This window comes from Sinocyclocheilus rhinocerous, unplaced genomic scaffold, assembly GCF_001515625.1.
Source record: "Sinocyclocheilus rhinocerous isolate Xijiao unplaced genomic scaffold, SAMN03320098_v1.1 scaffold153, whole genome shotgun sequence".
NCBI classification, from domain to species: domain Eukaryota; kingdom Metazoa; phylum Chordata; class Actinopteri; order Cypriniformes; family Cyprinidae; genus Sinocyclocheilus; species Sinocyclocheilus rhinocerous.
The window spans coordinates 2,827,903-2,844,263 of NW_015660878.1; the positions used below are offsets into that span (position 1 = coordinate 2,827,903).

Consider the following 16,361-nt stretch of genomic DNA (forward strand, 5'->3'; position numbering starts at 1 on the left):
AGAACAAGCCCGTCTCAGGACATCAGTCCAAAGAAGAGGATCTGCCGGCAGAGAGATAAGAGGGGGAGGACAGGGAACGAAAGAGAGAGTCGGAGGACGAGAGAGAGAGAGAGAGAGAGAAAAACATTGACTCTACTAACAGAATAGATCAAAACGATTATTCTGAATGTGTGTATATGCATATGTATGATGATACCGATCTCTCTTCCTCTGTTTTACAGATAAAAGGGAGAGAGCGTAGCAGCTAAATAAAGCGGAGAACAAGCCCGTCTCAGGACATCAGTCCAAAGAAGAGGATCTGCCGGCAAAGAGATAAGAGGGGGAGGACAGGGAACGAAAGAGAGAGTCGGAGGACGGGAGAGAGAGAGAATGGGATATTGCGGCATGTGGATCTTCCTCTTGTCTCTGTCTCTCTTCTATCAAAGCGCCACTGCAGAGGCTGAAGGTAGACTGCTGACTCACGCTTTATCTACATGCGATAGGGCCTCTTCAGTCCCCAGTGAACTGCCAATATACCGCCCTTCAATCAATCACACTCTGAAAAGGTTGCAGGCAGGGTCCAAAATGAACACTTGCCAAGCACTAAATGCGGGTAAAATTTGGTGAGCAACTAAAATTGAGTTAATCTCAGTAGACATAATGATATACAACCTTTTGTGTTAGGATGCGAGTTAAAAGTGAAAAAGAAGGAAAACTTCCAAGAAGAAAAAATGTAAATGTTGTAAATTCCTTCTTATTTCTTTAGTTCTGGATTTGACTAGCATTTAAGAAATGTTTACTCCAGAATTTCATATAAATTATTTTTTAAATGATATATAGATAAGTTGATATGCTAGATCCTAGTTAATAAGTTGGACCAGACAAATACGTATGCTGAAGTTAGACAACAGAAACACCAAATTATATTATTTTATTTTATTTTATTTATTAGTTGAATAATTAATCACTAAATAGCTTTTTATCTATTCAATTTAATTATTTTATTTTATTTTATTAGTTGAATAATTCATCAGTTACTTCCATGTCAGTGCTTATCTAATTAAATTTTCATTTTATTTTATTTTACTTTTACTGATGTCACTCTGTACTATTTTTGTCCTGAAAAAAGCCCCCTTTATTTTATGTTTTACTTTGTTTTATATGTTGTTATGTATTTGTAGTTGCATATTTTTTTGTATTTTTTATATTTGTATTTTATTCAATTTTGTTATTAGTTGAATCATTTACAGAATAATCAATTACTTCAATGTCAGTGCTTTTTGTCTATTAAAATTTAATTTAATTTTATTTGTATTTATTACTTGAATAATTAATCCGTTACTTCAGTGTTAGAGCAATTTATCTTTTCAATTTTTTTTATTTTATTAGTTGAGTTATTAATCATTAATCAGATTTTTCTCTTTTGATGTTTTTCATTTTTTTATTTTATTTTATTCTATTTAATGAATTGAATAATTAATCAGTTACTTCCATGTCAGTGCTTATCTTATCTTTTCAAATCATTTTATTTTATTTGACTTTTACTGCTGTCGCTCTGTACTATTTTTGTCCTGGAAAAAGCCCCCAAAAATATAAATGTCTTTGATGAATCCCCACACCCTTACAAATTTCTTATGTTGCATGAAGTTTCGCAATAGGGAAGTCCGTCTTCAATCATGTCCATGTGTGTCAGTTCTCGTCTGTCTGCACACCTGAAGAGACTGTACATGTGGAGTTGAAGTGGACACAGAGTTCTTTCCACATGTGTCCTGCTGAGTCAGCAGGTTCTGTCTGCGGGCCATCTGCACACCTCCTGCAGCTTGATACCTTTGGTTTGAGCCTTTTCAGATAAATCACTGTACCCCTCTCTGATTTCCATCACCACAGATCCGTCTGCAAAGAAATCAGTGTGTGCGTGTTTATGTTTCACCTTGAACTGTGTGTGTGAGGGAGAGAGAGACAGACAGAGTGGGAAAGAGCGAGAATGTGAAACATATTGAATTCATGCAGGATGGTTTTAGAGCAGTCTGTCAGGACCAATTACTGACTGAGGCTCTAATGCCCTGAAACACTGTAATTTTCCACACCTCTTCAAAATTGCTGTTTGCAGTGACAGACACTTGACTATGAAATGGAAAGAACGTACTTTCCAAGGTCACGTCCTTGTGCTCTTTCAGCATCGCACCTGCTTTATGTCGAAATCCTGTTAAATGTACTGTAAAAGCACGAGTCATCTAACCCCGGTAATCAACCCTTATAACTGTAAATACACAGGCAGTCACTTTTCATTGCTGTCAAGGCCTTGTTGTCATGGTAATGGCCTGCCAGATGCTTTAAAATTAAGTAAATGTTTGCTTAATAACCTTATTTCTTCACTGACTTTATGAGTCAGCACTGAATTGAGCTCTTTTAAGTTGCATCATGTTAAACCACATCATCTTCACAGGCTGATGATTTTAATCTAGCAGCAGATGATTTTAGTGTAATCCTCTACGCACATAACTGCACGGTCTGTGGCTGCGGGTGAGATGTATCTAGAAAGTCAAACTGAAGATGATCTGTTTATTGTGCTGTATACGATGAAGAGTCTGTCCTGACGTGGCAGTGCTGCATTGTGGCTCTTTTGTGGGTTGAAGTTATCACTATCAGTTAAAAAATAATGATAATAAATAATTCTCTTAGACTGAGATTGAATATAAACACTAAGAAAATACACTGCTCAAAAAAGTAAAGAAAACTTTCATCACAGTATAACAACGATACTGTGTTCGAAATCGCTTATTCAGCTACAGGCGCCATCTTCTGGTGCGACGTGGGAATCCCTCACAGTGCATTATGGGTATTATCTAGCAGTTGAGTGCACATCTGTTGCACACTCGTTATTGCGGTGCATTATGGGATTGAACGTTTGCACTTGATAATGTCCACTATGGTTTTGTACACCACTACAAATGGCAGTGCCCGATTTCAAGGGGTCATGAACTGAGAAATCAAAATTTCCTTGATCTTTTGATAAATAAGAGGTCATTGTGCTATAAAAACATCAAAACTTTCTCGTTAGTCTAAAAACAGCTTATATTGAAGCCGTCTGCCAAAACGATAGGTTGCGGAATGTGCCACTTTATGACGTAATAGTGTGACTAAACACTGCCTCCGCAGAAAATGATCAACACCTGCTTCTACATCACTGCCTGTTTAGCCCCACCCACCGATTTGTGCACATAGTAGGTAAATGACAAGAGTGGCAAACACAGGTCTACGCAGACACCAAACGATTCACTTTATTTGATTAACTTTTTTTTTTAATGAAGTTCCAGACTGTGTCAGAACTTGGTCCTTTGTTCACTTCATTTTAGAAATATTAAAACTAAAAGACGATGCTGTGCCGACTATATTGGATATGATGTCACAAGTGCAAGTAACTGTTTTTATTACGTGATCACTATTGCTTTGTCTGTCATTACAGATCGTTTGATATGTACTGAGTATTTATGCGTTTTTATCCTAAATGACAGCAGCATCCATCTGTGAAGGATGTAGGCTGTCAAACACTCAATTATTAGCCAATCATAGCAGTGGGCGTTTACTTCCGAGTCAACACCTGCTTCTACATCACTGCCTGTTTAGCCCCACCCACCGATTTGTGCACATAGTAGGTAAATGACAAGAGTGGCAAACACAGGTCTACGCAGACACCAAACGATTAACTTTATTTGATTAACTTTTTTTTTTAATGAAGTTCCAGACTGTGTCAGAACTTGGTCCTTTGTTCACTTCATTTTAGAAATATTAAAACTAAAAGACGATGCTGTGCCGACTATATTGGATATGATGTCACAAGTGCAAGTAACTGTTTTTATTACGTGATCACTATTGCTTTGTCTGTCATTACAGATCGTTTGATATGTACTGAGTATTTATGCGTTTTTATCCTAAATGACAGCAGCATCCATCTGTGAAGGATGTAGGCTGTCAAACACTCAATTATTAGCCAATCATAGCAGTGGGCGTTTACTTCCGAGTCTACAATCTGCTACGCCTATTCAAACGGAGCGTTCTGATTGGGGGGTCAAAACAGGACAGAAAATTGCCTATTACTTCTAAATTATGAGGTTTTTTGATGTAAAAATCTTGATGACATTATAAGTGGACCTCAGAGAACAGTACAAAATAAAAAAGGCAGTTCATGACCCCTTTAAGGGTATAGGGGGAGATTTCGGACACAGCCCAAGTCATTTAAACATTCCAGTTAGGAAGCATAAGTGATTGTGAATCAGTTTCACCTATTTTGCAGTAGTACTTGCAGTAGTACTAGCACCTACTTTGGTGCTTTGGTTCACCAACAGGTGTGCTGGAGAGGCGACGGCAAGAAAACCCCCCAAAAAGGGAATGGTTTTGCAAGTGGTGGTCACAGACAATTGCTCTCTCCTTATCCTTCCTGACTGTTTTGTCCCTAGTTTTGTATATTGTGTTAGGGTCGTTCTCACTGCTTGTAGCATAAGGCAGTACCTGCAACCCAATTAGGTTGCACAGGTAGTCCAGCTTCTCCAGGATGGCACTTTCATACATGGTGATGCAAGGAGATTTAGGTGTCTTCCAGCACAGTCTCAAGAGCATGGAGGAGATACTGGGAGATGGTTTGTTACACAAGAAGAGCTGGACAGGGCTGTAGAAGAGCAACGTCCCAGCAGCAGGACCGGTATCTGCTCATTTGTTTGAGGAGTAACAGGAGGAGCACCAGAGTGGAGTGCAAGAGTCCTCAAAAAATGACCTCCAGCAGGCTGCTGGTGTGCATGTTTCTGGCCAAACTGTCAGATATAGGCTCCATAAGGGTAGCATGATGGCCTGACGTCCTGTAGTGGGACTTGTGCTCACAACACAGGACCATGCAGCTCAATTGGCATTTGCCAGTGAGCATCAAAACTAGCTAGCCAATGGTAACCTTATTGCTGTTAGGTACCGGGATGAAATCCTCAGAGCTGCTGTCAGACCTTACGCTGGTGCAGTGGGCCCTGGGTTCCTGCATGACAATGCCCAGCTTCTTGTGGCCGGAGTGCGTAGTTTCTGGATGACGAAGGCATTGATGACATCGACTGGTCCTCACATTCCCCAGACCTGAATCCAAGTAGCACCACACACTGTCCAGGAGCCAGTGCTGGGAAATTACTTGTAAATTTTAGTCCGTTACTTACATGACAAAACATTGTAGTCAGTTTTAGGTAATATAATCAGACTACTTTTAGATTACTTTTGACTTAACATGTTCATCACATTAATTTAAATAGAATGCCTCTAGACCCCTCAGCGCTGCCTGCAGAGAGTATCCTCACTGGACCGTTAAAGTTTGCTTTTGATGAACTTCCCTATTGCATGAAAGCAGTTTTCTCTTTTAGAATGCTGTATATGAGTGATAAATCATTAAAGCCTGCAGTGTTTGTTCCCTTCTGCTGTGGGTGGCACAGATTTTCCCAACTCTGTGCAGCAACCTTTCCGGAAATGAGACTGAACTTTTTATGTAGTTCCTTCCAGATGATCAACAACATTGTGCCGTTTAATGCATATACTTTTGTTTCCAGAGCTCTATTGTGTTCTGATTTTATAATAGCGTATGTCATCTTGTGGTGTTTGGGGGGGGATGGGAGAACATTTCAAATCCTTCTTCTGAGAGTGAGTTAGAGGTGTTGAAAAGCTTGGGATGTACTTGTCGTCTTCAGTTTTGTTTATTTTAGGTGTGGGTGTGTGAAACTATGTTCTCTCATCTGTGAGATCTGGCTGTACATTGTCCGCTGCTATTAAGTCTAATCTAGTACTGATTAGCTCCTGCCTAAAACAGCTCATCTTTGGAGAGTTATCTGATTCAGAGGACATCTGCAGTCCACTTAGTGCCAGCCATTACAAGTTTCACAGTGATTGTGCAATCACCTCATGACCAAGGCCACATTTGCACCAATCAAAGATAGAAATAAATGAATATTTGGATGCAGTTTAAGGATGCACACTACTAGAAAAGAAGCTCAGAAAACATCCTGGAATTGTAGGTCATATGAAACCATAACAAGCACTGGATGACTGGACTTCTCTTCTGATCAGGACTTATTCTGAGCCTTTAGCTGCTGTTCCTGTTTAATGTGCTTTCTAAAGTGCAGGTCACTTGGCATAAATTTACCAGCTCTTAAAATCTATATTTTCTCTGAGTGTACACTGCCATCTAATGGTGGCCAAACACATTGTTGCTGGGTGTGAACAAGAAGGCCTTGATAAGAATGAGGTTGCGCCCTTCAAAAATATGATTCAAAATTGAACTAAGAATGTCAAGTCAGTTCAGTTCCTGAATTTTATTGAAATATGATGCAAAAATGCAATTTAATTTCATACTAAGCATAACTAAAATACAATCAGGAAAATTCATATTTGATTGATTTTTGAGAGTAGTATCATTTAAATAATTGTGATAACACTTTAATTAATGCAATAACATTAACTAACAATGTGCAATACATTTGTGACAGTGTAACGTTAGTAAAAAAAAAATTAAATGTAAAAAATGAACAATGTTCATTGTTACATGTTAGCTCAGGTCCATTAGCCTAAATAATATTAACAGATACTAATTTTTATAATGTATTAGTAAATGTTGAAATTAACATTAACTAATATTAATAAATATTTTGGAAGTATTTTTTTTTATTGTTATTTCATGTTGACTAATGTAATTACCTAATGTTAACAAGTGGAACCTTATTGTAAAATGTTACCATAATATTTTCATATTTTTTCATTACTATACTCAAAATGTGCGGGATATTATCAGTTATATATTTTTAATTGGCATATTATAATTAATCAATATTTCAAAGGTTACCTATCAATAATTATATTTGATTTAAATATCATTTAAATTAATTTGTTTTAATTAATAAATAAATTCAATTTATTTATTAATTCAAACTAATTAATAAATCATTAAATTCATTTAATGTTCATTTTATGTATGAGCCCTGGAAGAAGAATTCTCTAATTTAACATAAATAAAGTCAATTAAAAAAAATATGACTTGTAATAGACAAGGCTTTTTATTGCACTAATGAAATACCCCTATTGTGTTTATCTTCTATGATTTATAATACTGAAATCCATCTTGCTTTCAAAACAAATCAGGTTTCTGTGGTGTGTATGTGTCCAATTCCCCTGAAGTATGCCTAACTTTCTCAATATTAAATATTAACCATCTTATTAGAACAAGTCCATTTATAAAGCCAGTCTCTTTTTTTCTTTTTCAGTATGTCGTTCAGCCATGCCTGCTGATATTGTGTTCCTGGTGGATGATTCCTGGTCAGTGGGTCCGTCCAGCTTCCAGCAGATCAAAGAGTTCATAGCGGACATCATCCGAGCCTTCCAGGGAAGTGTGGTTGGACAGGAAGGCATTCGCTTTGGAGTGACTGTCTATTCAGACTTGCCCAGGTCAGTATACATACTGAGGCGGGTTAGTGTTTGCACAACGGAGAGACGATTTCTGCTATGAAAATGATTATGAGAGAATAAAACACTATAATATATAATGTGTACATTCCTGACCTCAGTAAGCACAAATTGACTGCTTGAATATTCCATGCATCTGGCTGTGTCCTTGTTTAGGATGCGTATAGCTCTGACGGATTATTCGACTCTGGAGGAAGTGCTGAGAGCAGTGGAGGAGGTGCCATATGAGGGAGGCAACAGCCGCACCGGCTTGGCATTGGAATTCCTTGTCGAGTCTGTGTTCAGTCCTTCTATCATCAGAGACAACGCCCCAAAGGTGTGACGCTTCAATCACAATCACTTCAAAACACCTTTTTCATGCCTAACCCAACTGCGAGAGAAAAAGACCACAGATGCTGCATTATAAGTGCTTCATAAATAAAAAAGACAAGTTCACACACAACAAAACCCATGTTAGAGGCACAACAGAGATTTTAAAATGGCTTTTATACGACATTGCATATTTACTCAAAATTTTAAGCGCCTTAACACAACAATCAGTTTGTCCACACCAGGCACGTGCACACATAGACATAAAAGGGGGCTTGAGCACCTGCCCTTTTTCTTCCTCGAGAGAAAGTGCCCTTTTTTTCTGGGGAGTGTCTTTTTTTTTTGATAAATTAATATATGTATAGCTATATGTGCGCATGTGTGTGTGTTTCTGTTTGCCCACAGCTTTCCCTGTCAAACTAATCAAAAATCAAAATATCAGGTCGGGTCGGGAAATGTTGAGACTGTCGAGTTCCGACGCCCCTCCGCGCAGGCGCAGCACAGCAGTGTAGCACACATTGATCGGCACATGCGCATCAGGCAGAGCCAGTATCCCCTCACTGCAGAACAAAGATCCAGGGGGCGGGGTTGGATCCACATCTAGGGGGTGGAGATGGTAGGTTTAGGGGTGGAGATGGGTGGGTTTAGGGATCAGGGGGTGGAGACGGGTATAGGTTTAGGTATATGTAAGGTGGGAGGAGTTCTGGATCCAACCTGGCCACCTGGATCTTGTGTTCTGCAGTGAGGACCAAGTGAAGTCCTCCCTCCCTTTCCAGTTGTGTTTGTCTTGGTGTGGAAGTGAGTGGTGAGGAACAAAAGACTAAAAGCTACCTGTGCCTCGAATTTACAGCTAATTACCCAAAAGACAAAAGGCAATTATAGTTAATTTGTCTTGCTAACATCCATGATCAGTATTCAATGTTTTATGTTTAAAATATCAAAACTGTATGAATGCATTTGTAACTGCAGGTTAAATACATTCATGTCCTTCATTAAACAGTGTGTAAATGCATCTAAATGCCCCTTCTAATGCAGCTTCTGTGTTTTCTCTTCATTGCAAAGATGGATTTTGACAATACTGATTTCATTTAAAAGGTAAAAATCTATTTAAACTTATTTGAAAAGATTAATTTCTATCACTGCTGTGAACTGATCACCACACAGAATATGAAGAATATCAAACATTTTAGGAGTCAGCTGTCCACGGCAGTCCTTAAGATATCAGCACAATAACACACTCAGCAAAATATCATCTAATTATTGTTATCAATAAAGTCCCAGAAAATATTGAGATATATTTTTTGGTAATATCGCACACCCCTAATATATTTAACGTTTTGATTAGAAAAATAAAATTAAAATAAATATGAGAAGTGCCCTTTTTTCCACTTGAGCCCCTACCCCTCAAAATGTCTGTGCACGTCCCCGGTCCACACTGACCACAATTTGCTGCACGATATGACACAATCACAGCCAATCAGAAGATATTTGATGTTTAATGTGCAGTTATGAGGATCAGGATTGTGAACCAAAGACATTTGGAAGTGGTCAGGGCTACACACTTAAAAATAAAGGTTCCAAAAGGGAGTTTATTCACAGTGATTCCATAGAAGAACAAGTTTTGGTTCCCCAAAGAACCTTTCAGTGAACTGTTCTTAAAAGGACTTATTGTAAAGAACATTTTTAAAATCTAAAGAGCCTTTTCCAACTATACTCTTAAAAATGAAAGTTCCAAAAGGAGATGCCATGCCATATAGAAGAACCATTTTGGTTCTCTAAAGAACCTTTCAGTGAACAGTTCCTAAAAGAACCATTTTTTTCTTAGTGGAGAACATTTCAGTAGTCTGAAGAACATTTTTCCACCATAAAGAACCTTTTGTGGATTGGAAAGGTTCCATGGATGTTAAGGTTCTTCATGAAACTATAGATGCCAATAAAGAACCTTTAGTGTTAAGACTCTATAAAGGGCCCTTTGCTGAATAGAAAGATTTCATGGATGTTAAAGGTTCTTCATGGAAGCATAGATGCCAATAAAGAGTGCACCTAGCATGACGATGCATAAATGTAAACCAATCAAATGACAAAGTCATGCTGCTTGTCATGGTCACATCTTGTACTGTTTTATTTGCACCTCATTCGCACCTCAATACTGAATCTCAGTGATATCTGTACATGATTAAAACTGCAGCAAAGTATTTAAATGCTACATTTCCAAATGAAACATCCCGTCACATATACACAGAACAACCTTCTAATTATATATCTCAAAGAGCTGCACCTGCAATCACTCCATTGATTCTGTCAGGACATCACGTCCTGCGCTGCAGTGCACACACTCTGCTCCGCAGTGTCCCACCCATCCTAATTTAGGTCTTGATTAGGATTCCAAGCCGCACACAGCTGCTGGTCTTGCCGTAGAGCACCTGGTGCTCAGCATACTAAATCAGCATACTATCATCTCAAAAACATTGCAAGAATTAGATGTTTTGTTTCCAGTCAAGACTTGGAGAAACTTGTTCATGCCTTTCAGTTCCTAAAAGAACCATTTTTTTCTTAGTGGAGAACATTTCAGTAGTCTGAAGAACATTTTTCCACCATAAAGAACCTTTTGTGGATTGGAAAGGTTCCATGGATGTTAAGGTTCTTCATGAAACTATAGATGCCAATAAAGAACCTTTAGTGTTAAGACTCTATAAAGGGCCCTTTGCTGAATAGAAAGATTTCATGGATGTTAAAGGTTCTTCATGGAAGCATAGATGCCAATAAAGAGTGCACCTAGCATGACGATGCATAAATGTAAACCAATCAAATGACAAAGTCATGCTGCTTGTCATGGTCACATCTTGTACTGTTTTATTTGCACCTCATTCGCACCTCAATACTGAATCTCAGTGATATCTGTACATGATTAAAACTGCAGCAAAGTATTTAAATGCTACATTTCCAAATGAAACATCCCGTCACATATACACAGAACAACCTTCTAATTATATATCTCAAAGAGCTGCACCTGCAATCACTCCATTGATTCTGTCAGGACATCACGTCCTGAGCTGCAGTGCACACCGCAGTGTCCCACCCATTCTAATTTAGGGCTTGATTAGGATTCCAAACCGCACACAGCTGCTGGTTTTGCCGTAGAGCACCTGGTGTGGAGAAATGAGCGGCCGTTTATAATGAACTGCAGAGATTTCACCTTTTATTAAAACTCTCATCACATACATACACTGTAATGGCATGCTAGTGTAGAGTGCATAAAGACTAACCCAGACGCAGCGCGACCAATGCTGGCGAACTTTAGGTGACCCAGGAGATGTTTCCTTTTCAGAATACTCATTTGTGAGTGTAAGCGACTTTGCAGGTTTGGATCTGCTGCGGTTGGGGAATTATGTATGCAATGAGATGATAATTCATGCTGTGTGCTTTCAAGGGCATCAGTATCAGCGTGATGCTCTTAATGGCAGATTGAGTCCTTTAACAAAAATGCACACTTTTGGGTGGATTTCATGAAAGCTGACAAGAAAAAGTCCCAGTCATATTTCACACCAAAAATCAAAAGGAAAAAAATCTACATGAAGACAATAATGTTGTTGTTTTTAATAAATTATATTTTTCATGACATATAAGCATATTTCACCTCTCAGATTACTGTAATGCATTATGGTAATATATTACAGTAACGAGAATCATTGTTGAAAATAATAGGATAGTAAAAGTATGTGTTGATGCATTTTTGTAACTAAAATTGGAGTGGAAAAAAAATGCCTGATCGTCCTGAAAATGTCACAATGCAAAAATGTAATGTTCCTACTATAAATGTAGGCCTCATTTTCTATAAGCAAAATATAATTTGTCTTTTTCCTGTTAACATTTTATTTTACAGTCCTGTTCTACATTTATGTGCAATGTACTTACTATAATAACTGACTCCAAACCTAACCTTAACCCATTTTAAGTCCATGTAGTTCCATCATATAACATCATATAACAGTTGCTGTGTAAGTACACTGTAAGTACTGTAAAATTAAGTGCAACCTTTTTCCATTAAGGTTAAATACAAGTTGGACTTTCTCGACAGGCTTCGTGAGATTTACCCTTTAATATATTTCTGTACATCTTTGAATTTTGCTAGATTTGTGATTTTAAAAAAAAAGCCGGGGGATCTTCAAGTTTGACCCAGTTTTATTATTTTTTTCCGTTTGCACTAAAAGTAGCTTTGTATTTCTGTAGTTAATATGTCCAGTTCATTAAATGTAGTTTTTTCCTTCCAGTATTAAGATATTATACAAAAAGAAAGCAAATTTTTAACGACCATTAACATTTTTTGCATTGTGACAATTATAACTACAATTAAGCTTATATTTGAGTGTGAGATTCACCCTTTTGCATGTTGGGATCACTAAAGCATCACTTTATGTTTTTCTCTTCTTTTTTTTTGGGCCTCAGATTGCTGTTCTGATCACTAATGGCCAATCAGATGATCCGGTGGACGGTCCAGCTAAAGCTGTAACAGATAGTGGGATTTCCCTGTTTGCTGTGGGTGAGTTGAAAGTGTCAGAAGTGTTTGTGTTGTAGTTTGAATGGGCATGACGCGTCTGTTTGCACTCTCTCATGTTTTGACGTGTGGCTCAGAGTAACTATAGTGCAGTGATTTACAGTGAATGGTAATATTGGTGAACAAGGCAAGACACAAAACAAGTGTATGTTTGTGTGTGTCAGCCTTGTTTCCTTGACTTTTTTCACGCTTTTTCTGTTTTGACGCCCAGAGTGCTGAAATAATTATGGCTCATTACCTGGTGGCCGACTAATTGCTGTAATTTTTCATCAAGCCCATTCCTCCTTGCCCCTCCCTTCATCACACACACACTGACACCGTGTCCTGCCTTTCTAATCAGTTTTCCCAGAGAGACATGAATATATCAGGCCATTTGACACATCTTTGAGACACATGTACAGCAGGGTGACATGCCGTGATGTTCTCCCATCATCACTTTACAGCTGATACACTGTCTGATAACACTTCAGCAGGCCTGAGACACATGAGGGTCATTTCTATGCACACACACACACACACACACACACACACACACACACACACACACACACATGGCCTCCATGTTATGACAATTTTAAAATAAAGTCACGTTGGAGTTGTGACATAGTGGTTAATGAATAGTAGTGGTGCTCATATGGGGGATGAAGGTTCGAGTTTGACCTGCAACGTGCCCTGATTCCATAATATGTAAGAAATGATGATGTCAAACTGTGTAGAATCTGTGTTATTTTGACTGGTGTTGTGTGTCTATCAGGGGTGAGGAACGCCAATCAAGCTGAGATGAGAAAAATCGTCACAGAACCCCATGAGGAACATCTACTGCTCAGCCCAGATTTCTCCTTCCTGGAGAACCTTCTGCCCAAACTGTCTCGTCGCATCTGCTTCACTGCTTCAGAACCTCCCCGGCCTGTTAAACAAAAGCCACCTGGTAAAACCTCCATGAGTTTTGCTAATGAAAAATGAAACTTATCTTGATTAATTGATTGTAGCCAAAGGTTTTTGTTGCAGTCATTACAGTTCAGCTTCACTAAACCCTCACCTCCTTGGCTACTTTTGCTCCCTTAGACAAGCTTTACAGAAGATACCATAAAAATAAATGGGAGATTTATGTGAACAGTTTTAGGTAACACTTTACTTAAAGCCTTTATGTATAATGCGTTATAAAAGTAGTTTTAATGCAATAATTATGCCTTGTAAAGCACCATATAATGCATTGTACAATATCATAAATAACTGTAACACAGTTAATACATTATAACACTTATCAATTCATTGTTACACTATGCATTTTAAATTCGGTTATAATTATTTACAACAAGATATAATGTATTACAATGCACATTATGAATAATTATAATGCATTCTACCCTTTAATAAACCTTTATAATGCATTATACATAAAGCCTTTAAGTAAAGTGTTACTCAGGTTTATTTTCAGTAAAATGCACATAATTAGTCATTATTTAGTTAGTTTTTTGTTTGTTTGATTGTTTTAAATACAATAATGTTAAATCAAATTGCACAGTAACATGAGTTATTGCTTCTATTAATAACCTAAATGTGTACATAAATTATTTAACATTAATTTTGTGGGCTGAGTGACCCAAGTGACCTGTCGTTTTTACAAATTTTTTAATAATTCCCACAGATACTTAATTGACTTGCATTAGAAAAGTGCAAAATATTGTCTGATAATATATCAGGCAGCAGTGAATAGCTAATTCGGTCGTATCCTGTGTGCTGTTCTGTCTGCTGTAGTGCTGAAGAGGATAGTAGGACCTAAAGATCTGCAAGTGAGCGAGCTGAGTTACAGTTCTCTGCAGCTGACCTGGAGTCAGGCCACAGGAGACGTTACCGGCTACAGGCTGCTCATCACCCCTGTGTCTCCAAAGGGCCATCTGCTCCCAGCACAGCAGAGACAGGTGAGACACGGTCACCTGTGCATATGTACACCCCATGCAGCAGAGCACAGCAGATGGAAGGCTGCACATGGACCAGTTTTCTTTATGTGGCAATAAGCTAATATGTTTACTGTGTATTTGCAAGTGTGCATGTATGGTTTGTTCAGAATATATTCTTTTCTCTTCGTCTCTCAGATTGATCTGAAGGGAGATATTAGTAGTACTCCAGTAACCGGGTTGAGTCCTAAGACTGAGTACTCCCTCACTTTATATGCCATCTATCCCGGACGCATTGGAGAATCTGCCACTATTACCACAGAAACCAGTGCGTTTTGAAATTTACACACTAAAAATGTCTCTAAGCATGATAAATGTACATCTTTCATTTATTTGTACACAAACTTTCCCATTGTCTAAATGCAGTGTCCCAGCATATGCTTTCTTTTCAGCTGTTCTGCCACCGGTTTCGAACTTCCGTGTGATTGAAGAAGGACTGTTCTCTTTGCGCCTGGGATGGACGCCTTCGCTTGGAAAAGTGGATAAATATAAAATTTATGTTCCAAGAAGTGAGAAATCAACGCACACTCTGAGACTGAATATGAGATATTTTAAAGATGTTGTTTTAAGAAATTCCTTCATTTGTTCTCAGCGGACAGACCCGGCCTCATTTATGATCAGATACTATCGGGTGACGCCTCCTCTCACGTGATTGACACTTTAGAAGAGGACAAAGAGTACACAGTCGAGATTTACGCTGTCTATCCTGAGGGCCCCAGTGAGACTGTATCTGTCTCTGGGAAAACTTGTAAGTCTGTCTTCTGTCTTCTGTTTCATTCCTTTTATAGTATAGTTTCATCTGATGCCTCATGTACAAATTCTGCCCTTCAAAATTAATACAGTACCACAATGATGGCATCGGAAACTTTATGTACTGTACCACAGCACTGAATAATCACCATGTCTCTGTACAATCATGGTATTAGGTACTTAAATTTGGTAGTCTAATAAGGTTTGTACAATGGTGCATGTCCAAAAATAAAAAAGAAAGCTCTTCCTACTTAGACTTCCTATTTCATGCCCACTTTATATACACATGATAGTGATTTTTTTGTTGATATTTTGTTTACAAAACATTATTGATTAAACAGCATATTATACACACATATGTATATTATAATTTCATTAATATATATACACACACACACACACACACACACACACACACACACAAAATATATATATATATATATATATATAGAGAGAGAGAGAGAGACAGAGAGAGAGAGAGAGAGAGAGTTAAAAATGTACTGATTAAACATGTTTAATTAATTGCATCAATACTGTATGGTATGATAATAATAATAATAATAATAATAATAATCATAATAAGTATTATTATTATTATTATTATCATCATCATTGTTGTTGTTGTTATTATTATGTACTGTACCATGACTTTTTTTAACCTTGGAATACTATTGATTTATATTGTTGTATGAATATAGCATTTTCATATTCATACCACAATATATCCATATTCGAGCATGGTGTTATCATCTGATATAAAAAAATGCTGATAAAAATTCCTTAATGACAGTTTCCTTTTAATTCCGAAAGATTTTAATTAATTAATTAATTTAACGGCATTTGTTTTTTGCCTCCAGTGTCACCGGTATATGCCACTGTTGATCTGTCTGGAGTGGAAATGAAGGTACGCTTAGAAAATATGTGTCATATTTGATCAGGAGCAGGGTCTTCAGAAGGCATAAAACTCATATGCACCATTATATGTCAATCAAAAATTATTCTTTAGCTTGTCTGGACACATTAAATAGTTTATTATTGTTTATTTTTGTAATAATATTACCATTTATTAAAATCATTATTGTTAATAATAATAATAATGGAATTATTGTGTGTATTACTTGTTTAACCACCAGATGACAGTCTAACACATATCTTCATGAAGAAATCTTTAACATAAAATCTAAAACGTTCTCTTGTGTTTTTATGTTTTTGTGTATTTATTCATTTTATTTATTTTTCTATTTTCTGTTCAACTTTAGTAAAACAATTATTATTTTTATCATGCATTATCATCCTATTAAAAACGCTGCACTTATCCTTCTCTGTGTGTT

At 37.4% G+C, this 16,361-nt stretch overlaps 1 protein-coding gene across 1 annotated transcript in view; it reads left to right on the top strand.

Annotated features, from left to right (window-relative positions):
• Window positions 1–225: 225 nt before the first annotated feature.
• LOC107725642 (collagen alpha-1(VII) chain-like) overlaps window positions 226–16,361 on the top strand; it is a 61,613-nt gene continuing 45,477 nt past the window's right edge. The window contains exons 1-9 of the mRNA XM_016534982.1: window positions 226–445; window positions 7,260–7,440; window positions 7,615–7,774; window positions 12,214–12,307; window positions 13,077–13,250; window positions 14,081–14,244; window positions 14,419–14,548; window positions 14,673–14,789; window positions 14,873–15,028. Of these exons, the coding sequence (XP_016390468.1) occupies window positions 370–445; window positions 7,260–7,440; window positions 7,615–7,774; window positions 12,214–12,307; window positions 13,077–13,250; window positions 14,081–14,244; window positions 14,419–14,548; window positions 14,673–14,789; window positions 14,873–15,028 (1,252 nt within the window). The 5' untranslated portion in view covers window positions 226–369. The remainder of the gene's footprint in view (window positions 446–7,259; window positions 7,441–7,614; window positions 7,775–12,213; window positions 12,308–13,076; window positions 13,251–14,080; window positions 14,245–14,418; window positions 14,549–14,672; window positions 14,790–14,872; window positions 15,029–16,361) is intronic.